Source organism: Strix aluco, chromosome 5 (genome assembly GCF_031877795.1).
Source record: "Strix aluco isolate bStrAlu1 chromosome 5, bStrAlu1.hap1, whole genome shotgun sequence".
NCBI classification, from domain to species: Eukaryota; Metazoa; Chordata; class Aves; order Strigiformes; family Strigidae; genus Strix; species Strix aluco.
Window position 1 is genome coordinate 21,309,815 of NC_133935.1, and position 25,442 is coordinate 21,335,256.

The 25,442-nt window shown below is 38.3% G+C and overlaps 1 protein-coding gene across 1 annotated transcript in view; it reads left to right on the plus strand.

Moving 5' to 3' along the window:
* PIK3C2G (phosphatidylinositol-4-phosphate 3-kinase catalytic subunit type 2 gamma) overlaps nucleotides 1-23,946 on the plus strand; it is a 212,386-nt gene extending 188,440 nt beyond the window's left edge. The window contains 3 exon segments of the mRNA XM_074825864.1: nucleotides 17,951-18,041; nucleotides 18,044-18,075; nucleotides 23,794-23,946. Of these exon segments, the coding sequence (XP_074681965.1) occupies nucleotides 17,951-18,041; nucleotides 18,044-18,075; nucleotides 23,794-23,946 (276 nt within the window).
* The last annotated feature ends 1,496 nt before the right edge of the window (nucleotides 23,947-25,442 follow it).

Below are 25,442 nucleotides of genomic sequence, written 5' to 3' on the forward strand. Positions count from 1 at the left end.
TAAGGCAAGCAAAGAACATAATGAATACAGAGTCGGATATTTTGTTGAACCCCAAAATGGTGGCTCTTGTGATTGACTTCTCTGTATCCAGCACTGTCCACTCTTGGGGGACAGTCTCTGGAGCCGGAGGCTTTGCAGAGCCTGCCACTGACATCTGTACAAGCATGTGAATCAAATTATTGTGTTTAACAGGAAAGCACTCCAAACTTTCCTTTATTTTCCTGAAGAACAAACAAACAGAAGAGGTGCTATTTATGCATCTGGTTTGTTTCCATTTCTTGACCCTTGGTTTCATGGATGCAAGAACCAAAAAACCCCAGATCCTAAAACCTACCTTACATAAGCATGAACCCACATACACACCAGTCGCCGCTATTTGCAGCAATACAGCCTATCCAGCCCATGAAATCCAAAGCTTAAAGGAGTGCTCTTGCCATAGCCTGTCTCATGGTTTACCTTGAGGTAGTTATTCTTCATGAGCTGGATACCATCAGCCTTCTCTCAGATGATAGAGACAGGCAGAAAATTTCCATGTGTATTTTGAAGAATTCCAGGGTAGAATAACATGTGCTGTCTTCAACAGGTAGGGAAGAGTACCCTAGCACATTTTTTTGGTTATACTAATCTCATGTGGACTTGCATGTGCTTGCTCAAAGCTCTTGCATCCAATTCATTATTTAGCTGTGCATGATGTGTTGCTAAATCCTTTACTCAATTCTTAAAAGCTCTACCCCTGTGGAGCTGTTTAAGATGAAAAAAAGAAAGAAATTTTCTTCCCCTATCTCTCCCCATCTCATCCCTGTGCAAGGGGAGCCAGAACACACTTCTAATTTCCTAGAGTTTCAAGATTCTTCATCAGAAAAGAAAAAATAGATTAACACTGGTCTTTGAAGAGTAAGATGCAGTACTCATAAAAAACACTTGCCCTCTTGAATTCAATTGCTGGTTAAGATCTATTTAACTTGTGATGCTAATTTTTTTTTTTTTTTTTTTCTATTTCACTTACTTCTACAGCTCTCTGAAGATATTCTGGATAAGTTCTGGTGTTACAGAACAACAGCCCATTAGTTTCAGGCAATATGGCGGGAAACTTCTACCAAATTGTCAGGGGGTTTTGATTTTTGGCTTTTTCCCTCCAGTTTTGGACTATATCTAACCAGTTTACAAGGGCTGACAATACCCTTCACTTTCCTCATTCCCTGTTCAAAGCTGAGCAAATGCTTCACCTGTCGTTTTAAATTAAATTCTTATTCATGGGTTTCTGTGAGTGGATTGGATTGTGTACTGCAATCAATCGAAAGCAACTCCGCCCATTGCATTAGCCTAATTTTCATGATCTCAGACGTTCTGGCTAAAGTCTGTAGCTTAATAGTTGCAGCTATACCAGAAAGAACATTCTACCTGCAGATAGCTCCCAAGCTCGTCCCCCCCAGCTGAAATTTCATTCAAAATACTGTATGAATTTATCATACAACAATTAGGCATACTAAACTGAGGAAAGAAGATTTATGTGTTTTTCTTAATGTAATACAAGGAAAGGTATCTCTGAACTGATTTAGTTAATTATCTTAATTATTAATTACATTCTCCAGAAACAGATACATACAGACTATTTAATAAATGACACAAATTAACACTCAAATGGAAAACAAGACAACAAATCTAATTTCAAAATATTCGTACAAAATCAATTCAGTCCTGATTAATTAGTTTGCATCTGTAGTGAACTTTTCCTTTTTAACTCCTATGTATTTAATTTAATGCATAGTTCAAACACTTCCTAAATCACTGAGACATGATTTAGGTTATAGAATCAGTAACTGGGCCATTTTATAGCAAAGCAGTTAGGGATTTTGCAATATTAGTATGAGGCATATTAACTTTGCAGCTAAAATCAGCGCATTTTAATTCACATAAAGCAGGCCTATGCTTATAAACTAGTATTAATACAGACATCACTATGAAGAACAGCTGATACCAGAATACCACTCTTTAAACAATTCAATAGTTTAATGGCTTGTTGTTCTTTCCATGGGTCTATTAAGATTCTAAAATGCTTTTAACACCCAGATTGCTAATCACATACTTTAAACCTAAACAGAGGCTTTCATTGTCATTGTTGCAGATTTTCCCTGTGATTTATTTTAAATGATTACATTTAAAATAAAACAGAAGTATATATTGTTTTCTCCCTCTCCTGATATTCTGTTTTCTCTGTATTCAATCCTCTCTGTTAGAATAGAAAACTTTAAGCAATCCTTATGTCATGTTATCAACAAAGAATTGAAAAATCCTCTTTGCTATTCTGATGACATCTCTGAGAGTGTCTTTACAGCAAGGTAGAACAGCTCTGATTATGGTTCTCTGCACTTTCTTTCAAGGGCAAACTGGCTTAAGGAAACCCTCTTTCCCACGGCCTCCCAAAAGCTGGTTCCTAACTATGTATGAAGCAGTGGAGTACATCAAACCCATGTGTCTTATCTTTTTTAATTTTGCGGTTTATTTTTAGAGTGGATTAGTTCACTGACCTAGTTTATCACATGGTATCTGATTGCCCTTTCTGCTAGCATTTTTAAAGTTCATCCAAAGGATCTGTGGTGGAACTTTCTCCTTGAACTCTCCAAGATCCCCATACACCTTCTTTTCTCTACAGCCACATTATGTTTAGCAATAGGCAAAGAAGTTGTTAAGGTCATGGGTATTCATTGCGGAGATCCTCTTGCTACCTAGGCCATTACCATCTTTGCCTGTACCTAAAGCTGACTCTGCCTTCACAAAGATGACAAAAAGTTTCTCCATTAGTTCAGAGCTCTGGTACCCCAAGCTGCTTAGAGAATTAGTGCCTAATGGCCTACAGATGAGAAAACTGATGTGACTTATACAAAGGGCATCAAAAGCACAGGTTAATCAGAAGAAAACAGGAAACTGTCATTAACTAGAGTAACGTTAATTGTGAATCACACTATTGCTCACACACAGTTTTCAGGCAGAAAAATTATTTTTTTCCACGACAATATCCATTTATCACACAGATTGGTGTCTGACCTACTTCTCAGAAAAGTGAGTTAAATATCCAGGATTATTGAAAAGTAATGACTTTCTGCTTTCCACCTGCTGAACTGACTTTGAATTTCAGATTTGGCTCACAGTCTTTCTACAGAACTGTCAAATTACATTATCAGATAAAACATGTACAGACTGGTTGGCTGCTTGTGTAAATAGAGATGGATGAAAAGATTGGCTAACATTTCCAAGAGTGACTAGTGATGGTGCCTTGATTTTTAGGAAGTAGACATTTCTTATGGGACAGGTATTCTGAGGGCTGGTGCTTATATCTTTTTTGAACACATTAGCCTTTCTCCACAGCCTTTTAAGAGCACATACACTCATTATTACTGACCAGTTATCCAAGTCTTAGTCTTGGTATATATAATGATAAATATTCACCCCAAACTTCAGAATAATTTTCTTTAGCGGTCCTGATGGCATCCTCCTTCTCATTTCTCATTGGAGTATAATGAACAAAATTTATTCTCATGGGACTCTCCTATGTTAATGAACATAGTGTTTCATTTATATCAACTTTTCCATCCATGAATTTACCAGGCTCCATTTTAAAATAAATTGGGTAGTATGTCCCCAACAGGTTTTAACAGACTTTTCCAGAATACTACTGCTTAGAGGGATAGACCTTCTCTAATTTTCAGCAACATTTATTCATGGACAGTTGATATTGTTGTGAAGTGATAACCCTTCAGTTTAATACCTTATTTCCCACTGTGATAGCATACAGGCAATAATCATATTCTTTTTATCCCTTATTTTGCTAGGCTTTAAAATCCAGGTTTACTTTCAGACTAACTCTGATCCCATGGGCTGAGCACATCAGGTACTCTCCTGAAGTGCATCTTCCAGTCTAGTTTCCCTACTAGTCCTCCTATGCGCCTCTCCCAGAACAAAGGACATTCGTCTTCTCTGAGCTGGTGTCATGTGAGGTTTGTACAACAGTATGAATGCCTTAAACAACATAAATTCAAAGAGTAAGCCTGCCTTCTGTTCCTTTGAGGCACATACATCATGATCTTTACAAACTGCTTGAATGCCGCTGAAAGAAAGTTTAGTACTGATGTTTTGTCTATGCCCATTCAGAAGTCACCAGCTTTCACTCATGTTTCAGCTGTTTGGGAGATTTTTTGCTGGAATATCTGCAGCCACCTGAGAAACAGGGATTGGATAATCAGTTTGAGATTAGCATCATGTTTGGAAAGGAGCTACTCTCAATTGTCCAGTTTTTCAGCTGCTGGCATTTGTGATTTGGAAGTGCATATGCTCGACCTGGGCAATGACAGGTACTTAACAAATGCTTCAGGTAATAAATAAGGCAGCTGAATCAAGCAGTACTCCCCTCAATCTGGCTGCTGAAGATATGCAGTGGTGCTTTGCTGGTAATTTTCAGATCCACCATGCATCTCTTATCCATGGTTTCTATGAGTTGGTTAGATTGCATACTGCAATCAACTAAAATCAACTCCATTCGTTACATTGGGCTAACTTTAATCCCTTAAAAATAATTTTAATTGTCCATCCCTTTACAGGCACATTAAAAATGTCAGGCAGCATGCCATGCTATGCTGACATTTGAAGACATCTGCAGAAAACCAGAGGAAATTTATGTCCAGAGGTAAGATGGGTTTCCAGTTTCTAGTAAAAGTGTGTTGTCAGGAGAAGAGGAAAGGAGGGAGGGGAAAGGATCAAATTGAGTTTCAAGGATCAAACTGAGTTCAGGGCAGATGCTGAAGAGACAACAATGTTTCATTTGGCACTAGGTGCACAGAACTGACAAGCAAACACAGAAACTCTTGTTTAACTCTCAATTGGTGCCTTGTTTATCCATGATCTGAGGGTGTGACCTTCCAGAAGGCTGTAAACTGTGAGGCTTAACACTGCTGCTCATCAGCTCATAACAGTGAAATGAACCAATGTGAGAAGAATATGGTACATAAATGAGACCACAGATTGTTGAACATGTGTTAAATCAAGAATGAGAGCAAAGGAATTTGGTAAAACACAGAACGCTTTATGATCCTGAAAAGGGTCAGTACATTACAGTCCAAACTCCGGTAGCATTATTCTGTTGGCTAGAAAGGTGATGGTGAAGAACAAATGAACATTGTTTTGCCAGAAATATTTGTGACATCGTTCATCATTTCATGTTGTTTTTAAACAACAGTAGAGGCAATGTCAGTATTATTGCTCAAACCAAACTCAGACAATTGCTAAAAGCAACCTATTTCTACAGAAATACAGAGAAATACTGTTCTCCTGTTTCCACTAGCAGAAAATAGGGGTTTTCAGCAGATACATTATATGATTGAATCTGAAAGATTACAAAAACTACCTTGTACTTAGAATAAGAAATAACTTTCTGTTGGTAGTGTTTAACAGTCCAGTGACAACACTCCTTGCCTAGAAAAGAACTTTTTAAAAACAATAAAGTGTTTTTGGAAGTAGTTATGGAGAAAAAGGACTACAAATTGTGAAGGATTTGAGAGCTACTCAAAGTTATGCTAATCATCAGAACTTACAATTTCCTTGGCTTTCTAAGGACAGCTTGAAAAACAGATTACAGGAATAAGCTACAGAGTGACCATGAGAAGTGTGTAACTGGATTTTTTTTTCACCTGGGCTTTTTGTATAAAAAGGAAGTAGGGAAAAATTTTTCTGAAGGACAGGAATAAGGATGATGTAGGTAATGCAAAGCTCACAAGAATCTCAATATATTAACATTCCTGGGAGCAGATCAGAAAATGCTTATACAGAGAGGTAAGTTCTGCATGGATCCAGGTATCAGGCCATCTCAAAGTCTTTATTTTGAAAGTGTCTGGATACTCTTTTCAGAAGCTAAAATACTAATAGCCACGAAGCCTGATGTTCTGCCCATGTTTAAACACTTAGAAATGTTAGTTAATACATGTGTTGAATTAACACAAATTATGTTCAAACATGAATACAACTTAGAATAAAGCAAAAAAAAAAAAAAAGCTCAAAGAGAAATGAGATCCATGGAAATTCCTGAGCTAATGACAAGAGACTTTCTTCATACAAATGAACATATATAATACAAACATACCCTAAGAGTATTAAAGAACAAAATATGCACCGTAGCAACATCTGACTTTTCGACGTGATGTAATGATCTCTATGGACAATAAGAAATCTACATTTAAGCATTTTGAAGGAAATTGGAACAATAGCTCTGGAGTTCACTAAAAACATTTTAGCAGAAAATAGTTTCAAATAAGAACAGAAGCCACAGCACTGTACAGATCTGTACATAATGCTAGTTTTGTTGGTAAGCAGGACTTGAGTGGCATTTCCACTCTGAAGGCCTTTGTTTCCTTAACACTGATCCTAAAAAGAAATGTAATGTGAAGAAGGACATGCTGGCCTCTGAGTAATACCTATAGTTTCTCTGGGCTGAACAGGATTTCCTAACCCTACTATGAACCTCTATCAGGCAACAAAACAGAACCACAGAATCATCAAGGTTGGAAAAGACATTGGAGATCATCTAGTCCAACCATTAACATGACAATGACCGTTCTCAACTACACCATATGCCTCAGCGCTATGTCAACCCAACTCTTAAACACCCCCAGGGATGGGGAATCCACCACTGCCCTGGGCAGCTCATTCCAATGCCTAACAACCCATTCTGGAAAGAAATACTTCCTAATATCCAGTCTAAACCTTCCCTGGCACAACTTGAGGCCATTACCTCTTGTCCTATCACTTGTTACTTGGTTAAAGAGACTCATCCCCAGCTTTCTGCAACCTCCTTTCAGGTAGTTGTAGAGGGTGATGAGGTCTCCCCTCAGCCTCCTCTTCTCCAGACTAAACAACCCCAGTTCCCTCAGCCGCTCCTCGTACGACATGTGCTCCAGACCCTTCACCAGCTTCGTTGCCCTTCTCTGGACATGCTCGAGTAATTCAATGTCCTTTTTGTAGTGAGGGGCCCAAAACTGAACACAGTAATCGAGGTGCGGCCTCACCAGTGCTGAATACAGTGGCAAGATCACTTCCCTGTCCCTGCTGGCCACGCTATTTCTGATACAAGCCAGGATGCCATTGGCCTTCTTGGCCACCTGGGCACACTGCTGGCTCATGTTCAGCCAGCTGTCAATCAACATCCCCAGGTCCCTCTCTGACTGGCAGCTCTCCAGCCACTCCTCCCCAAGCCTGTAGCGCTGCTGGGGGTTGTTGTGGCCCAAGTGCAGCACCCGGCATTTGGTCTTATTGAAACTCCTACAGTTGGCCTTAGCCCATCGCTCCAGCCTGTCCAGATCTCTCTGCAGAGCCTCCCTACCCTTGAGCTGATCAACACTCCCACCCAACTTGGCGTCATCTGCAAATTTACTGAGGGTGCACTCTATCCCCTCGTCTAGATCATCAATAAAGATGTTAAACAGGAGTGGCCCCAAAACCGAGACCTGGGGGACACCACTCGTGACCAGCTGCCAACTGGATTTAACTCCATTCACCACAACTCTTTGGGCCCGGCCATCCAGCCAGTTTTTTACTCAGCAAAGCGTGTGATCATCCAAGAGAGTTTTGCCAGGAGAATGCTGTGGGAAACGGTGTCAAAGGCCTTACTGAAGTCAAGGTAGCCACAGCCTTTTCCTCATCCAATAAGTGGGTCTCCTTGTTGTGGAAGGAGATGAGGTTTGTCAAGCAGGACCTGCCTTTCATAAACACGTGCTGACTGGGCCTGATCATCTGGTTGTCCCTCATGTGTTGTATGATGGTACTCAGGATGAGCTGCTCCATCAGCTTCCCGGGCACTGAAGTCAAGCTGACAGGCCTGTAATTTCCTGGATCATCCTTCCAACCCTTCTTATATGTGGGTGTCACACTGGCCAGTTTCCAATCTGTCGGGACCTCCCCGGTCAGCCAGGACTGCTGGTAAATGATGGAAAGCAGCTTGACGAGCACCCCAGCCAGCTCCTTCAAGCACCCTCGGATGTATCCCATCTGGTCCCATAGACTTGTGTGTGTCTATGTGATGCAGTAGGTCACTGACTATCTCCTCCTGGATTGTGGAGGAGTCGTTCTCCCAGTCTCTGTCTTCTGGCTGAGGAGGCTGGATTCCCTCAGTACAACTAGTCTTGTTATTAAAGACTGAGGCAAAGAAGGCATTAAGCACCTCAGCCTTTTCCTCATCACTCGTTGCCATGTTTCCTCCTGTGTCTAGCAGGGGATGGAGGCTCTCCCTGGTCTTTCTTTTGCTGTTGACGTACTTATAGAAACATTTCTTTTTATCCTTGACTGCTGAAGCCAGATTAATTTCTAGCTGGGCTTTAGACCTCCTGATTTCCGCCCTACATAGCCTCACAGCATCTTTGTAATCACTGTGAGTGGCTAGCCCCTTCTTCCAAAGGCTGTAAACTCTCCTTTTCTCCCTGAGTTGCAGCCAAAGCTCGCTGTTTAGCCAGGGGGGTTTTCTCTGTCGCCGGCTTCTCTTACAGCACCTGGGGACAGCCTGCTCCTGTGCCATTAAGACTTCCTTCTTAAAGAGTGTCCAGCCTTCCTGGACCCCTATACCCTTCAGACCAACCAACCAAGAATAAACAGTGAGCTCTGTCTAATGATATGAGTGATCTGGGAGATGAAGTTGAACATAAATTAATTTTGCTGCTGGTTGCAAATGAAAAAAATATTAAAAATAATAGTGGAAACAGATCAAGATCAAGAGAATAAAAGTAATTTCCAGAACCCTACAACCATCTTGGACAAATGAAAAGTGTTTCCCCAGGGCCATATAGATCTATATCCCACAGTAATTTGAAGATAAAACAAGCAAACAGTTAGACATGAGGTTGCTATGAGAGATGCCAATGAGAAAGGACAGATCTTGGTGTCGTAGTGCAGAACGAAAGTAGTTCATCTTTATAAGGCTTTGATAGGAAAATATTTCTCTCAGGACATTTTTTAAAAGCTAGAATACAAGTTCAAAGAACAGTTCTCAGTAGGGGTACTTGGGAGTGATTTATTCGTCAGGAGTGATTTATGGTTACCAAAACTTAAGAACAGACTAAAAAAGACACAAGACAACTGTGTAAATATTTGAGGCAGAAGACAGCAAGGTTCAAGAGCAATTATTTAGGACATTGAGCAAGAGAGTAAGTAGAAGTAATGAGAGGTAATTAAGAAGCAGAAATTGCATGCATCAGATAATGAAATGCTTTCTTACAAAGGGAGATTGCAAGCTGTAGAATAATCTAAAGAAAAGTGGAGGGTGCTCTGTACAGTTTGAGAAATTAAAAATAGTCTGGATCAGGCATATACAGACTTTTTTAACAAATTAAGAAATTTAGAAGAAAAATAGTACAAGGTGAAGACACAGATAACAGTGTCACTATTTCTTCATGCGTTTTTATATTCACTTACTATCTGTTCCTAGACAAAGAGAGAAAATAACATGTATGTGACAAAAAGATAGAAACAGAACAACAGCATTTGCTTGTGCTTCTTTTCTCAAAGCCTGATTTTCTTTCATGTCCTCTAACAGACACCAATGGTGTTAACCCTGAGTGATTTCAAAAGAAAAGCAAAATGAGGATTTGTCTTAAGTGTTAGTTCTCCTCTGTTCTTTATTCAAGAGAGAAGAAATTCTGGGATCTATGTTTCTAAGAGTCCAAACTAGATCAGTCTTATCTCAGCCAGTGTCATGGACTCTGCAACGAAATATTCATCTGAAAATTAAATGTTCCGAGCACAACAACAACAGGGTTGAAAGCAATGGAATTTTGCTTCTTTACAGGCTTGGTGGTAATTCTGGAATAAAAGTTTCAGAGACTTGTTCATGAAATTTGCTCTCTGCATTCTATGCACCAACATTGCTTATCTGTAGAATAATATAATTATAAAGCATGACTGAACCATGATTTCTTTCATCTATGCAAAAAAATGGAATGTAAACGACTTAAACATAGTAAGTAATACATCATGTGGTTCAGGAATCTAGAACGTATCTTGTCACCTCCTTCTCTTTCGGAAAAAACCTTTTATGTGATTCTTGCTCAAATCTTTTGCTGGGAGTTGTACATTTAATACATTCGCACTTCTGGTTATGCAGTTGATGCCTTTTATATTATTTTTGTAGCCTTGGTAAGTTTTTTATATCCACATGGCGTTATGTGGAACACCCAGTAATCTAGTCCTGAGCATTGGTGAAGTATTGGAGGGGTGTCAGAGCTCAGGAGATAGACTTAAGCTTTGAGTAACCTGGGTAGGGACACAAGACATTCTAAGACATCTTTTTCTTTCTTGTTAATTCAGAAACAGTAGTAAATACACACAAAGCTGTGTCATTACTTGCTGGAGCTAAATTCTAGCCCTCCTTGTCTGCTACTGCCAATGGTCAGTAGAAGACAAGAGCCTGTTTTACCCAGCAGTTATAATCACGTAGATGCACAGCTTCTTCCCCATTTCATTTGGGATTGTGTCTATCCTAATACACAACTCTTTCTGGATCATCAAGACAATAAATTATTCTTTTCAAACAGGGCATCAGAGCTACATCTCAGTTCTTCACCTTTTTGAAAGTGTTTGATTCTGCTTTCAGAGCTCTCTAGAAATAAAGGCTTGGAAGCGAAACCCTTATGACCTTCTGGGTATCACAGGCCAGCTTTCATTTTATTTACTGCATTTAAGCAGAGATAGCTGGGCTTTCCTCTCAAATGACTGAAGCAAATCAGAAGCATTTTACATAGTTTTTAGGAAGCCCGGAATCTTTTGGGATCCAGCCTGTTTCCCAGAGCTGTCTTTCTCCTTACAAGAAAAAAAAAAAAAAAGAAAACAAACAATTTTTGTTAAATATTTAACAAATAATATTTATTCATTTCAAAAATCCCACTCTCTGTGTGCCTTGGCCTAATTGGAGTGGGATTCAGTTTAAAACTAATATGAATACATATATGATGTGATGGAATTCAGTTGCCTGATCATGGCTATTTCAAATACCATGAAGTATCTTGCTTGATCTTCAGTGACCACTCGAGAATGGTGCCAGTTTCTCATAAAGCCTATGTCATGTTTCCAACTTCATACATAGCTTTTGTCATCTGAGGTGACATGAAGCAGCAGTAATTTAGAAACCAGATCCTAGTCTAGATACCTAAGCTCTCGTTTTGATCAGTGGAGACTTAAGTCCCAATTCATTTTCCTAAACATATAGGAGATGATCTAACATGTCCCATCTGGTCTTCAGCTGCCACTGCAGAAGGGGAGGGCCTCATGTAAGGCCTGTGTCATGTCTGACAGTTTATGCAGATATCTTAAGCATCATATGTGTCCCAAATGGTGTCAGACACCAATGTGTGGGCAATTTAACCAGGCCAAGCAAGGAGATGTCCATAGTATGATGAGTTGAGTCTCTTCCAGCCTCCCTCCTTGACAGCATTACAGAGATCTGCTCAGACTTTACTGGGAACTTACATACCTACCTTATATATGTACCAGGATGGGTCAACACCTTGACATTTTGCCCAGAACCGGTATGTTCATTGCAGGGCATTAGCTGTGATGCTTTTCTTCCGTCTTAGTGACTGAGGGTTAGTTTTTCATGTTTGACAGCCAGGAGACCTTGGACAGTGTTGGTTGGATCACTCTTTAGAGATTTTGTGACTCGGGACAGCTCTAGACCCTATTTTTGCCAGCATAGTTCTTCCCATTAGAAATGAAACATACCATCTTTTATTAACAGCTAGACTGCACAACTCCTTGCTACTGTACTACAAACAAAGCCAAACCAGGAAACCTGCACTTTTTTTTTTTTTTTCCAAAAAGCCTTATTTCCCCTGGGAGAGAAAGGGCTGGAATAAACTACAGTGACAAAAGCACTGGTTTTTCCTTGAATTAACAGCACCCACATATTAGGCACTGTTTGTCCATTTGGTGCACTGAGAGGCTGCCTGCACAACAGGCAGGTTGATGAGGATGTTGAAGGTATTGGACTGCACAAAGTACATAAGCTATATTTGGAGATTCAAATCAATAACACAGATAGAGCACCTTTGCATTTTTATCATAGTAAATGACAAGGCCATCTGGAGGCTTGCTCTGCTGACACTACCAGATTTCTGAAAGGTAGAAAATGCCTGCTCAGAAATGCTTTCCAGAATTTCCCTGAAACAAAATATATGTTGTTCTAAAACAACATTTCTTTTGATTTCCCTGCATTAAATTGAGATAAACTTCATTTATTTTTTTGTTGCTTTGATGTTGATGTCTGTGTCAGTGACCTCTGTCACAGTGCATCTTTGTTTATGTACATACCCGGATGCATGCACGAGATAAGAAAGAACTTAGGAATGGGAATGAAGTAGCTTAGAGAGAAGAGGGGAGAAAAAATAGAATCAGAAAATATAATAAAATAAAAAATATCTTGCAGAGAAGCAGTTAAATATTTTCAAATTTTAGGTGAAAAAGTCAGTTGTTTGGGAAAAAATGCCTTAATTGTGCAATCACTTCTGTCTGGTTGCTTTTCAGTTTTGTTGTGCCAATAGCAGACAGTGCAAGGTGCACCACAGCAAGATAGTGGATTATCTTCTTTTGCAATTATTATTTCATTTTCACTTTCATTATTTTATTTTTCATTTTCTTTGAAGTAATTTGAATATATTTTGTGACAGGAAGGCTAAAAGCTTAGTAGCAGAGTAGAATAAAGGTGGTCAGTGCTTTAGGATATGCAGAGCTCAAAGAAAAAACAAAGAAGGGTCTTCAGTGCCACGTTAGGATTTATGAAGGAACAACAGAACCACCCGTTCACACAGCAGTCCTGTTAGTCCTGAAGGTTTATATATCTTATTAATCTGCTTTTGAAGGAACCTCTATCATTGTCTTAGTGCTGATTATTTTCTCAGCTCTTTAAATTTAGAATTAGCCCAGAGGATGTTCTCTTTTTCTAAGGCAGAGGCTGTATTTGTTAATTAAGCTGCAGCTTACAAAGACAGGGTTTATCCTTTCTCTGCTAAGTTACACAGGGACTCAGAGAAAGTGAAAGACAATGTAGCAGCAGTGATGGCTTTTCCACATTTCTTACTAGTTTTAATTTAGTCAGGAGGCAGCTAGTAATCTACACAGGTTACTGGGGTGAAAGGCTGATATCTTCTGTGGATTTTTTTTCTAATCCTCCTTTATTGGATAATAATAAAATCTGCCTCATGTCTACACTTTATATATAAACATTTTGCTTTTTAGCTGTGAAGATTTTTTCTAACCATTTGCTATAATGATATGATTTTTAAAGATGTAAGAATATCTCAGTATTAAACATTAAGGAATATTTTGTAGTCCTTTCTTCATTATGTAGAAGATAAATTCTCACATCAGTGCATATAAGAGAAAAACACAACTTGAAGCTATAGGAAAACTAAGAGTTAAAGCTATTGGACAAAGTGAATGATTTTATATTTTTTTAATTTGAGGCAGTAGCTGAAATGAGAACCTTTCTAAAGCCTGGATTTCTTTTTTTCATTGAAGAAGGGGAAGAAAACAACTGAGATTTGAAAATGTCCAGGAAATTAATTTTGGGGGAAGAAAGGAAGTTATTTATAGAGGAGGAAAGGAAGCATTAGTTAATATAAGTTAACTTTGATCTTTTTTTTTTGTCAAGATGGTTAAAAATGAAAAATGGGGAAAAGAGAACAGCAGCCGGAACTATCAAATGTTCAGGAGCCATCAATCTGTTTCACTCTAGGACAAAAGGTGGAAAAATATCTGCATGTCTAACACTTAAAAGAAACTGATGACATGATTTAAATTTGAGGCAGTAGTCACCTAAAAAGAAAATTTGGTGTCACTTAGGAAGAGGCGAGTTTTTAAAAGCTTTACAACAAGTTATCCCTGAAGTGCATTTTTTAAAAAATCATAAAACTTTCCTGAAAATTCATATGCATAAGGCTCAATATTCATATTGGCTGCTAAATTGCATAGTTTAATATATGGCAAATTTTGAAGTAGTTAGGCCTTTCATAATGCCAACAAATAATCCATCCTTAAAGGGGAGTTGTGGATGGTTAGTAATGATCAAGGGAAAAAAGTCATTAGGATAATGCAGTTCCTCTGGAAAAATTAATTTAATTTCATCCATTATTTCCCAGCTACAATGAATATATTTAAAATTAAATTACACAGACATAACCTATCTGCATGGGTCTCTGTAAGTAAATATCAATACTTTTTTGGTTTGGAAAAATAAAATTGGAGTGAAAAATGGAACGCAGCCATGACAGATACATGTCTGTATTAGGTTTTCAATATTGAATTACAGATGTGGAGAGAACTAAATTCAGAGTATTATTTTCGCTCCCTCACTTCCCCTCATTCTTAAATATTTTCATCACCTCCTGCCTGACTTTAGAAGAAAATAACATTTCAAATATAAACTGCTTTTTTTTAACATATATACAGGCAGTCGTAACTGAGTTCCTTAAAAACATCAGTCATTATCAAGGTCAAGTAGGCAGGTCATTCTCTGAGAAAATTGTTCAGTTGTGGCTTGTTTGTGTTTGAAGAAAGTACAGGGAGTCAGCTTCTAAATTCAACTCAAAATTTTTTATTGGCAGATCAAAACCACTGGGTTTTTTTTGTCCATAGGCATAGCAAGGAGAGCTATGGCATTTCAGTTGGGAACTTTGTTTTATACCTTTTCAGCTTTACAGACTTTTATAGTTTGAATTTATTCACAAGCATACACAATAGAAGATTTAAGACAGTAATTTAAAGGAAGAAAACTCCCTTTATTTTTGCATTAATGAAATGACTACAGAATTAAACATAAATATAATTCAATATAAAACTTTGGTTTTTTCTGTTTTCTTGATCGTATGTACATGCAAGCTGTAAAGATTTTGCAGAGTAGTTAAAGTGCAAAATGACATTCCCAAGGTACCCTTTGATTTTCCCTCTGGCCTGGGCTATGGACAGAAATCAGTGATTTTTGAGCCATTAGTAATAACAAAAGAGGGTTTTGCTGGACTTTAGAATTAGTTATAAGCCTGCTCGAAATCTTACTCTGTGTTTATAATGGACCCACCAGAACAGATTAGTGAGAAAATGTTATTTGTAAAGCGGGGTAGGGGGTGTGGGAGGTGTGGGAAGAAACAATCACCAGAACTAAGACATCTAGTTGGAATTCAGTTTAAATTACCTCTAACAGTCTGGCTGCTGATTGCTACTATTCATGAAAAGTGACTTTGTTTTAGTTCTGAAAGATCCCAGAGCAACTGCTCTGACTTGAGTTTTCTTCTCTGAATTGCTAAAATATTCTCTTTTTTGATTTTCTCTCTTGACTCTCTCCACCCACTCATCTCTTTCAACATGTATTTAACTGCATTCGAAGGGACAGTGAGGAAGTAGTTTTCTGTCCGTGTTTCATGCAGCCACAGCGCTACTGCAAAGTGCCTTCCTTAGATTTTGGGAGGAGTTGGCTCATGGAGGAAAGCTGGTTGACTGAAGGCTAGAGAACGTGCCAGCATTGCTAGCAAGGTACAAGGAGCAGCTCAAAGGCATAGTGACGATTTTATCTGACTTTTTTTCAATTCATCGAATGGATTCTGGATACCCCAGACCTGTTAAACAACTGGGGGCGATCAGCTTGGATTCTTTCCCTGGCAGGTGAATGTCAGACTGAGCCTGTTTCAAATGCAAATGACTCTGCCATGATCTGTGCCTTTGTTGTCTTGAGGTGTGCAGTGGGGCCCAGCACTTGTGACTGTACCCTGGCCCATCTGGGCAGCAAAAACGGGAACAGAACTGGACAGATGCAGCCATCCCCCTCTGTTGCCTTTGTAGTCCATTACCTACCATCTGGGCTCCTCAGACCAGTGCCCTTTGCAGCTGCTGCTGTCCTCAGCTTTCAAAATTAGCTCTGACATGGTCCCTGGTTAGGCAATACACTGCTGGGATGATCTATAGAGCCTGACATTTTACAGGACTCTCCCTGTACAGTATTTCCATGCTTGAGATAGTGAAGATCATTGACTTGGGCCTCAGCAGTTGAGCTGATAAGGTCTTCTTCAAGAATGACACCCCCACTCCCCCCCCCTTTATTTTTAACCATGTTCCCTTTTTTGTCTGTAACAACTAAAATCTGTTGACCTTCAAGTTAGCGTGACGCTTATCTGTTCATTGAGAAGGGAAGAGCTCGATTACAGTTAGGATCCTGGTTGCTTGGACCAGTATTTAAGGCTACATTTCTTTCTCCTGATTTTTAAGAGACTGTTCAATTTACTGTTATTTGTAATCCATGATTGAAGTTTTAGTATAGTCCTGGATCAACAGAGAACTTTCAAATGGACAGTGTAAACTATAAATTCTGTGTTAACAATATGGTACTCTGTCTTAGGAAAATACCTGTTAGTTTCACTGCCATTTAATGGCATCCTTATTTTGGCCACTGAATCCCATCTATCTAAATCCCATGTATATTTTAAATCAGATGTACTTTGGGGAGCTTAGTGATAGTAATGTTAATTGTTCAGATAGTGCTGACAATATGTAATGATTTGAGTAGTACATCGTTTGATGCTGTATAATGTTAACAATAGCAATAATAAGCTTTGCAGTTGACCACATCATTTGCCTTGAAGGATCATTTCAGAAAACAAAAAATAGAGATTTGTTCTGCAAGAACTCGTTGCTCACACACACAAGCACTGTTTTTCTTCCCAATAGAGAAGTTATTTATTGCTAGGACACCAGCAGTTTCTCGTATCACAAGGATACGTGGTTGATAGTGCCTGTAGAAACCCCCATATTTCTAGACACATACTGTGAATAATCAAAATCTGAGAAACTAGTTTATTCTGAGACAGGTAAAATTACAATGGGAAACATGGGTTCATCGGTTCCAAACATTTTAAGATCTCTTCTTTTTGCCTGCATTTTCATTTGTATTCTGTCACTGGATTGCCTATGAACTGTCAAGTAAACTTGTTGCCTAAAATGCTGATAATGCAATTAAAATTACTGATATTTTGATATGCCTTATTTTGTGCTTTCTGATTGCATACTGTGTTACCAACACAAAGGTTTCTGCTTAATTATAAACCAAGCACTACGTAACATACGCTGGCAAGATACCTGTTCCATATTTTTTCATTATTATGTTTCTTGTGTTCTTAAAGACTTTCATACTACCACTGTGTTTTCTGAGTAACTGTAATGTTGCTTTAGGAATAACCTTACAGCTGTTCAGAAGATATCAAAAAGCTCTCCACCCACCAGCATTAGCTTATGACTGAGCCTAGTTAATAGATCAGCTCTGATCTTGAGTAGCTACCATGAGATGGAATATCTGGAATATTGTTCAGTAACCTGAACTGGAAAATTAAAGAGAGATTGCAGCTGTGTGATGGGAGAGATCGGAAAGACTGTTGTTATAAGAATCCTGTTCTGCCCATATTACTGTAGGAAATGCTCCTGGCTCTTCTGTAGTAATATGCTTTGTGAAACACCCTTAGAAACAATCAGTTCTCCCCAGCATCAACACTGATACTTAAGGATTAAAATCAATAGGATCTTACCGGCTAGAACCCAGTTTCTATGCATTGCTCTGGAAAATGGAAGGGCTAAACTTTGTGTCAGATTAAGCTAAATTAAAGTAGATTGAGGCTTAAGGGTTTTTCCATCAGAACATAAAATATTAGAGATAGGCAGTTTTACCTTGTTCTTGTATTATTTCATTTCTATTTCCCTGATTCAATATTAAGCTGAATTCTAAGAATTCCTTTTGTTTACTGCACTAGCACTCCAATTTAGCCAAGAGAATACCAAGAATGTAATATGTTTCTGTGTCTGCTTAAAGTCCAGATTTCATTTGGTACTTTTTATTTGTTTTCATTGCTAGAACATGGGCATTCATATTTATGACCATTTTATTTTTCAGCGCCTCCCAGATGGCTCTGCCCCAAGTGCACACGCTGAATTCTATCTTCTGCCAGATCCTTATGAGGTCAGTCAAAGGAAAACAAGAACAGCTCAAAAAGTTCTGACCCTACGTACAATGAAATTGTGAATACCGTTCACTTTCCTCCACCATCTCTTGCTTGTTTGCTTTTCTTTGCCCACTCTTGAAATGAAATAACAATACAGCATTTAGAGCTGTTGCAATAAGGACGATCAAAATGAAGGAACATAACATAAGCTGAACCACAAATGGGGACAATCTTCTGGTTTGCATCTTTCTCAGAAGTGAAACAGTCTCTTTATGCCTCTCTCTTCAGGAAAGCAGCTGGATTATTCACAGTGCTCTATCTTACACCATAACCACAGGTACACACTAGCCAAACGAGACCAAGCAGCATTGCACCAAAACCTAGGCTGTTTTGATTGTAAATTTATATAACATCAAAAGCATGAATTGAACAGATGCTGTTATTCAAATTTACACTTGAAAACAGACAACCAAATTAGTTGTCACTGTCCTAAATGATAACACAATGATCAATAGCCAAGTTCTTTTTACATCAAAATGCTAGCAGTTCACAGCCATATATAATTATTTCACACACCACTGAAGTGCTCATGCCTCTGGGGTGAAAAGAAACATTTGTATGGAGAAACATTTACAACAGAATGGGAAGTGGCATAAACTGTATTCTTTTGTAAGGGTGAATGAGATTCAAACAGTTGGCGGGATTGGAGATTATAATTATTACATATAACAGATCTGCTAAAGATCTCAAAGCAATTTACAAATGCTTCTTGAGCAGGCTTTAAAGTAGAAGGCATGGAAAATATTACCACTCCACCCTGTTCCATAGATAAGATATGGTGAAGCTTTAGGCAGCTGAGGCTAAGAGTCCTTATCTCCTAGTTTCCCAGTCCTGGGGCTTTAATATTTTGCTTTTTCTTTTCCTACATGTATTTGATTACAGAAGTTACCTACTTACACTGATGAATTCCACCACTTCTGTAAGGAGGCTCCTTGAGGAGTATTGCTGCTTACAGCTGAGACAGATTTCCCTCCCTATGGTATTGCAGTGGAATAACAGGGAACTAGGCTTTATATTTTTGTTATGTTCTTTCCTTTTTTTGCAATCAAAGAGACAGTAGAATGAGTCTAACTGGACTGTTTAAAGAAATTCCTTTATATTTGAAGGATATTTACAGCTAAGAAATATAATATTATATAATAACATTCATTATGAAGTATCAAAAATGTACTACAGACAAGAACCAGCCAGCAACACTAGAAGACAATTATCTTTCTAATCATTATTAGATCAAGTTGAATGTAAGAAAGTCTGAAATCCTGTCTGCAGTCAAACAGTAGTCACTGGGAGGAGAATTAATTGTGGTGGAGACGCATTCCACTGCTGTTAAGAGAAATTTCATGAAAACTTTTATATCCTTTACTCAAAACTTACAGCCTTCTTCACAGATGCTCAGTCTTTTTCACCAGGAACTCGCAGTGGGGACATATGGTTCCATTGAACTTGGACATTTCAAACCCGATGCTTGTGCTGTTAGCAGCTCTGTTCTTCCATATGTGATATCATTCTGTATGCATTTTCTGTCTAAGGCTGGTAGACCGAGGCAGAAGCCGCCCCAGGGAAGAAAAGCTACTAAAAATATAAGTCAGCTGTCTCTTAAGTTAGTTACTGTCCAAAACGCTGTGTACAGAAATGTACTAGCCTTTTTATGAGTTCATAAGTTTTTATTAAAGCCAAATGGCTGGAAGGAAGCTGTATATTAATTTCCCTCTGTGTCTGAGACTGAGAAAATTCTGAAATGTACTTCTCTTGGGTATTTTTGTTTTTAGTTTTGTACTTTTATTGCTTATGGCTGCCTACAGCAAATTATCAGCCTTGCAAAAGTGCATTTTAGTTTTGATTTTTACTCATGTGTGTGAGAGTAAAGATGTGAAAGTCCAGGAGGGCTGACAATAGAATGAACTATGCCAAATGTTTTGGAGTTGCTTTTAACAAGCACTCACTCCTTTTTTCTCTTGTTCCTTTATTTGGATTTTGGAGTTTGTTGCATTCACACTGATATAACATCGCATTAAAAAATGATGGTTGAGAAGAAGAGGAGAAAGAACACAGAAAAATGGAATGAAGTGTAAAGAGAAAAAGAATAACATATCTGGTTATAGAACACTGTCAGAAATAAATAGGAGTTACTCAAGAGTTTCCAGAGTAGTTTAGTCAAAACTACAAAAATTAAAAAATTGAAAATAAATCTGAATTATTTAAATTTAAACTCTTGCCCAGAAAAGTCACAGTAACCAGAACCAACTGCAGTGGAGTCTTGCTCACATGTGTAGCATTTGCCCTGAGACATGCTTCAAGGTCTCAGTTGCCCTCGGTTTACCTCAAGTGCCTGCATGTACACGCACTCATGGAATGAGCAAACTTCCAAGACAAAGCTGAGTGTGCATTGCCATAATGAAACAGAACGAGAGGGAACTCTCTCCATCCTGCCCTTGGGACGCAGACAAATGTGAGCAAATATATCTGGGCGCGTCAGCCTGTTAGTGCTATCGCAGTTGCCATCAGAGCAAAGGTGATGCTGGCTGCACCATTCAGAATAGCCCCAGCAAGCCTGATAGGGGGGAGGAGGGGAGCTGCACCAGGAGCCACAGCCGCTCCCTCCAGCACCATGTGTCAAAGCTAATTTGGACAATTAAGAGGAAATCTAGGAATTGTGCCATGACTACCTAAGGAGAAGCAACTGTCCCACATATGTGATAAAAATGTCATTAGACTCCTGTAGGTCAACAGTGCTTCTCATTTTGGAGCCAGCAATACTTGAATTCGAGCCCTAACTGTCCCACTGATGTGCTGCATGGCCATGTATAACTCACCTCCATTTGATCTAGATGTATAAATAAATCAGAGGCAAGTATTCTTACTACACAATCATTTCAGGGTTTAACTGTTCTGACTGTGAAATTCTGGCAGGTGGCATTTGTTTTATCCACATACTAATTCAGCTATCTGCAGACCTTTTTTCTGTCCCTACATCCTGATGATCTATACCTTGCTCCAGCTAAATTTGCAATACCATTTTAGAAACAGTTTATTGGGATCATTTGAAAACTGCCCACCCTGTACTGTAAGTTCTGTCACTGCTCAAAACTTAAAGCTTCTTTTTGTCCAGAGATTGAAAGTTGTTCATTACCCCAGTTCATGCCTGTTGTGATCCACTGTAATAAAGATTTCATGGCTCTTACAGCTTACACGTACACTTTTTGGTGATTTAAAGCAACAGCTGAAGATGTTGTCTTTAGTATACTGGCAAAGAAACAAGGCACTTTTCTATGATGATATTAGTATCACTTCAGTAATCGAATCACAGATTTATTCCAAATTATGTTATCTCTTACCGTATCTGTCCTTGCTTTTTGTATTTTCCACATCATTTCACTTTGATTTTGGTGGGGAGATGCCACTGAGGGACAGAGAAGCTGGAATTTTTAATTCACATACAATTTGATGAAATAGGCACCATAAACATCAAAACCAAAAAGCACCAGGTGCGATTTTCATGACAGCTGTTCCAAATTATGATTTCCAAAGGTTTCTAAGTGCAAAAGGAAATGTTGCTCCCGGTAAGACCTTTCTAATAACAGCCAGTTAAAAAGAGTGAGTGGGACAGTTTTTCTTTCCCCCACAACCTGTGGCAGTGGCTGTTTATCCCCACAGCACTGATTATCCCCCTACACCAGAGAGCTTGGTGTCCTGTCTCTTGGTGCTGGCTGCCAGAGTAGCCCGATGTCCTGTCTGTTTAGCGCTCTCTGCCATATCCCTGCAGCTCCCAGTGCAGATAAAATCATTCTGTGGTCCCACAGGGTCAGCAGAGGCCAGCTAGGCTTGTCTGGGACAACCAACAATTTTTTGCCTCCTGGGTACACCTGTGAAGTTCAGAACCACCTTTCTTTTGGCACTCAGGGTGAGGAACATTGCTGGGGCTGAGCCTTCATAAATTCTATCCCTGTCTGAAGGACATCTCCCATGGCCATTTCTGCTCCTTCTAATTGGAGGTACAGAGAGGACAGGGCGCAGCAGTCCAGCCTGCAGAGATCCAAGCTAGAGGGGACTCAGTCTGACTTTCCTCAGCAGTGCCATATGTATAGACTGCATTCAGATTGCACAGTTCATCCGAACAGGCTGCATAGCAAACGTCTTTTAGGCAGTTTCACTTTCCCGTTCTCCTGAAGTGACAACATGTCACTGCATTTGCTTTTTAAACTGCACAGAGATATTAAAATTTAAAGCATTTTCCATTGCAACTAAAATAGTAAAAACATTTCCAGCCATACACATTTTAGAGTAAATGTACTTCTCTTAACAAAGCTTAGCTTTCAGGCCTGAAACTAGCTGAGAGCATTCTTTCACATTTTATCAACCCACATGCAGTTCACTCAGCAGTTTATGATTAATGCAGAGACTGAAACACAGGAATCTGTTGTGAATGCAGCTCATTCTTATTAGCCTATTACTCCAGACTGTTTTTTTTAAATTCAGAAAATACACCATTTACATTTCATAATTAACCTCAGTGTGTTCTCATAATATTAAGGTAATTTCAAGGATATTTAAAAAACTACAGGCCTTAGTAATTTTCTAAAGAGATGCTAAGAAAGCTGTCTCATTTAATTTGAGAAGTATTTACAGCACTCCTTGAGTAACAGAAACATCCAGCAGTCCAATCTCAGAGATGTTCCACATCTACAACTTCTGCTGAGTGGGCTGAGTTTTCTGTCATGTTTAATATTTGATGACTCCATTAAAAAATGGAAGCATTTTTATAATGGGCATATTTGGATACAGTTAGCATCCAGAATCATATGTAAAGTTATTTGTATTGAAAGAATAAAATTATACAGACAATTTTCAAAGGAAAATTATTATCTCTCTTATGATGTGGGTTTCTTGGATCTTTAAAAGCTATGATATCTTATGGAAGTCTTGGTTAGAAGAAAAATTGGTTTTGCTTTGTCTTGGTCTTTTTTAATTCTGGTATGTAGAACAAATTTAATCACAACTACAGCACTGAGAAAAAAATCTGAGGTACTGTGCATTGATGTGATACACCTTTATAAGATGTATCAGTGCAACATGAAGTTGCTTTAAGGCACTACTAAGGAACATGTAACAAATACAATATACACAGGTTAAAAAAAAATTACAGCAAAACTGTTTTCCTGTTTTTTCCTGACTTTTGCAGAAGAACAATACAGAAGAACAAAGCATCTACTATGGAAAGGGATTTAAAAATTATAATAATCTACACTTTTACAGAATTACCTATCTTGTGTTTAGATGCTGCTGTCCATGATGAGTACCCTCCATCTGAATCTCTCTTCCAGAAAATCAACCATATCATTCCCTGGAGGATCTGATATTTCTTCATATTTGAGTTCAAAATTCTGCTTAAGTTAGTTTCAGTTTTCATAGGGAAAATTATGTATACTTATTTTTTTCTCAAGCTTTGCACAACGCAGGTTTCAAATATATTTACGAATGCTTGGTAATCAGATTTCATAAGCCTAAACTGGCAGAATCTTTTATACTACATAAGGTCAAATATATTTCTGAGGTAAATTCACTAAGTTGGGTGAATTTGTCTCATAGTTAGTAGTTTATAATTCTGGAGGGCAGTTTAAAATAATTATTACAAAGTTGTAATCATTATCCTGAATGCTATATTGAAGTGTTTTGCCTGTCAAATAGTTTCACAAATTCGTATGGTTTTTTTCTGTTTCACTATATATTATTTCAGGTTGTGTATGACAAAGTCACAGAGCTCAAAGGCCGTATACTGAAGCTTGTTGTGAAAAGCAAAGCAGCATTTATGGGAGCTGTTAACATTCAGCTAAGCAGCATCCAGTTAAATGAAGAAAAGTGGTATCCACTGGGAAACAGTGTAATTTAAATGTTGTCTCAGATAATTCAATTATTTATCTACTAATGTTTCTTTATCCCATTTCCCACAGTACATTTTGTCTCAGATGCCCTTGAGAATATGCAGTCATCTGCTGATCCCATACCTTAACATTTCTAATCATAAGGCTATTGTCTTAAAATTGCTACCATCTTCCTGCAACAGATTCCTGTCAGTGTGAGTTTAAGAAATCACATGCTAAGAACTTGTAGCAGCATGCAGGTGATTCTTATGACAGCAATAAAGATTTTTGTTTTGTTCATATTAAATAGTACTGTAAAAATACTGAATTCTGTACACACTGAAGTGTGGGGCCTAATCCTTTGCCCATTAATTCCACTGACTGTTGAAACAATGCTGATAATGGTTTAATTTATCAGCATCTGGTATGACTCCACTGCATATGATGATTTTACCAGAGAACTGTGGGATGGTTCTCTGGGTGCCAATACATTTCAGATGTCTAGCAAATTTGATGTTAAATCTTATATAATCAATACAATTTTTTAAAAAAAGAACTTAAAAGCTTTGCACTTTACACATTTTGAGCAGTATATGTTGGTGTGCTTTTAACTTTTGGTATAATGGGACATTCAAATCAGGATATTAATTTGTCAGTAAGATATGTCATTGTTTCTTTTATTCTGACATCCAAGAAGCAGTTTTAACTGGTCATTTGTGAGAAGAGAGGAGGAGGGAGAAGCTAGTATTCACAAAGAAATAAAACATATTGAATGTGAGCTTTACGTGTGGTATTTATTTAAGATCATGTTATAAGGAATCTTTGTTCACCAGTTTTACCACATTGCATTCTCATATTGCATAAGGGAAACAAGTCAATACATGCATTGACCTCAGGGCTATAAAATGTATATATACATATTAAACAATGAACATGAGTTTGAGTTCACTGAGGCTAATTATGGGCTCTGTTCTTCAAAGCATTTTTACCTAAATTGAGGAAGCACTTAAGCACATCTTTAAACATTTAGCATGTGAGTAGACATAATGAACTGTCCATTATGGCCAGGCTCTTATACACACATAGCTGACCATGTATATATACCTCTCCAGGACCAAGGGCACATTTTAAAGGCACAGGAGACGTTGATTTGATCTGATCTGCTCTAAAATTTAAAATTACCATAAACTGAATAGGTCTGAAATTTTCCTACCCGGTGGAAAAGTGGTCAACAGAGGAATAATAATGCCAGAAGCTGAAGATAATTGCTGCCTTCTCCCAAAGGACACTCACAAATCAGTCTTCAGAATGTAATGTTGTACAAAGCTCCTGAAGTGGGACTAGGAGTGTTCTTTAGGAAACTAAACAAGTTGGAGTTTTTCTCAGCATCAAACCAACTGAATATGTTACTTGGTCAGTTTTTATCTGAGAATAGATACACCACATCGCCTGGGGAAATTAAACTCCTCCTCAGTAAGGGGAGGTTGGGGGAACTCCACTTGAATATTAATATTAGTATTCTTCA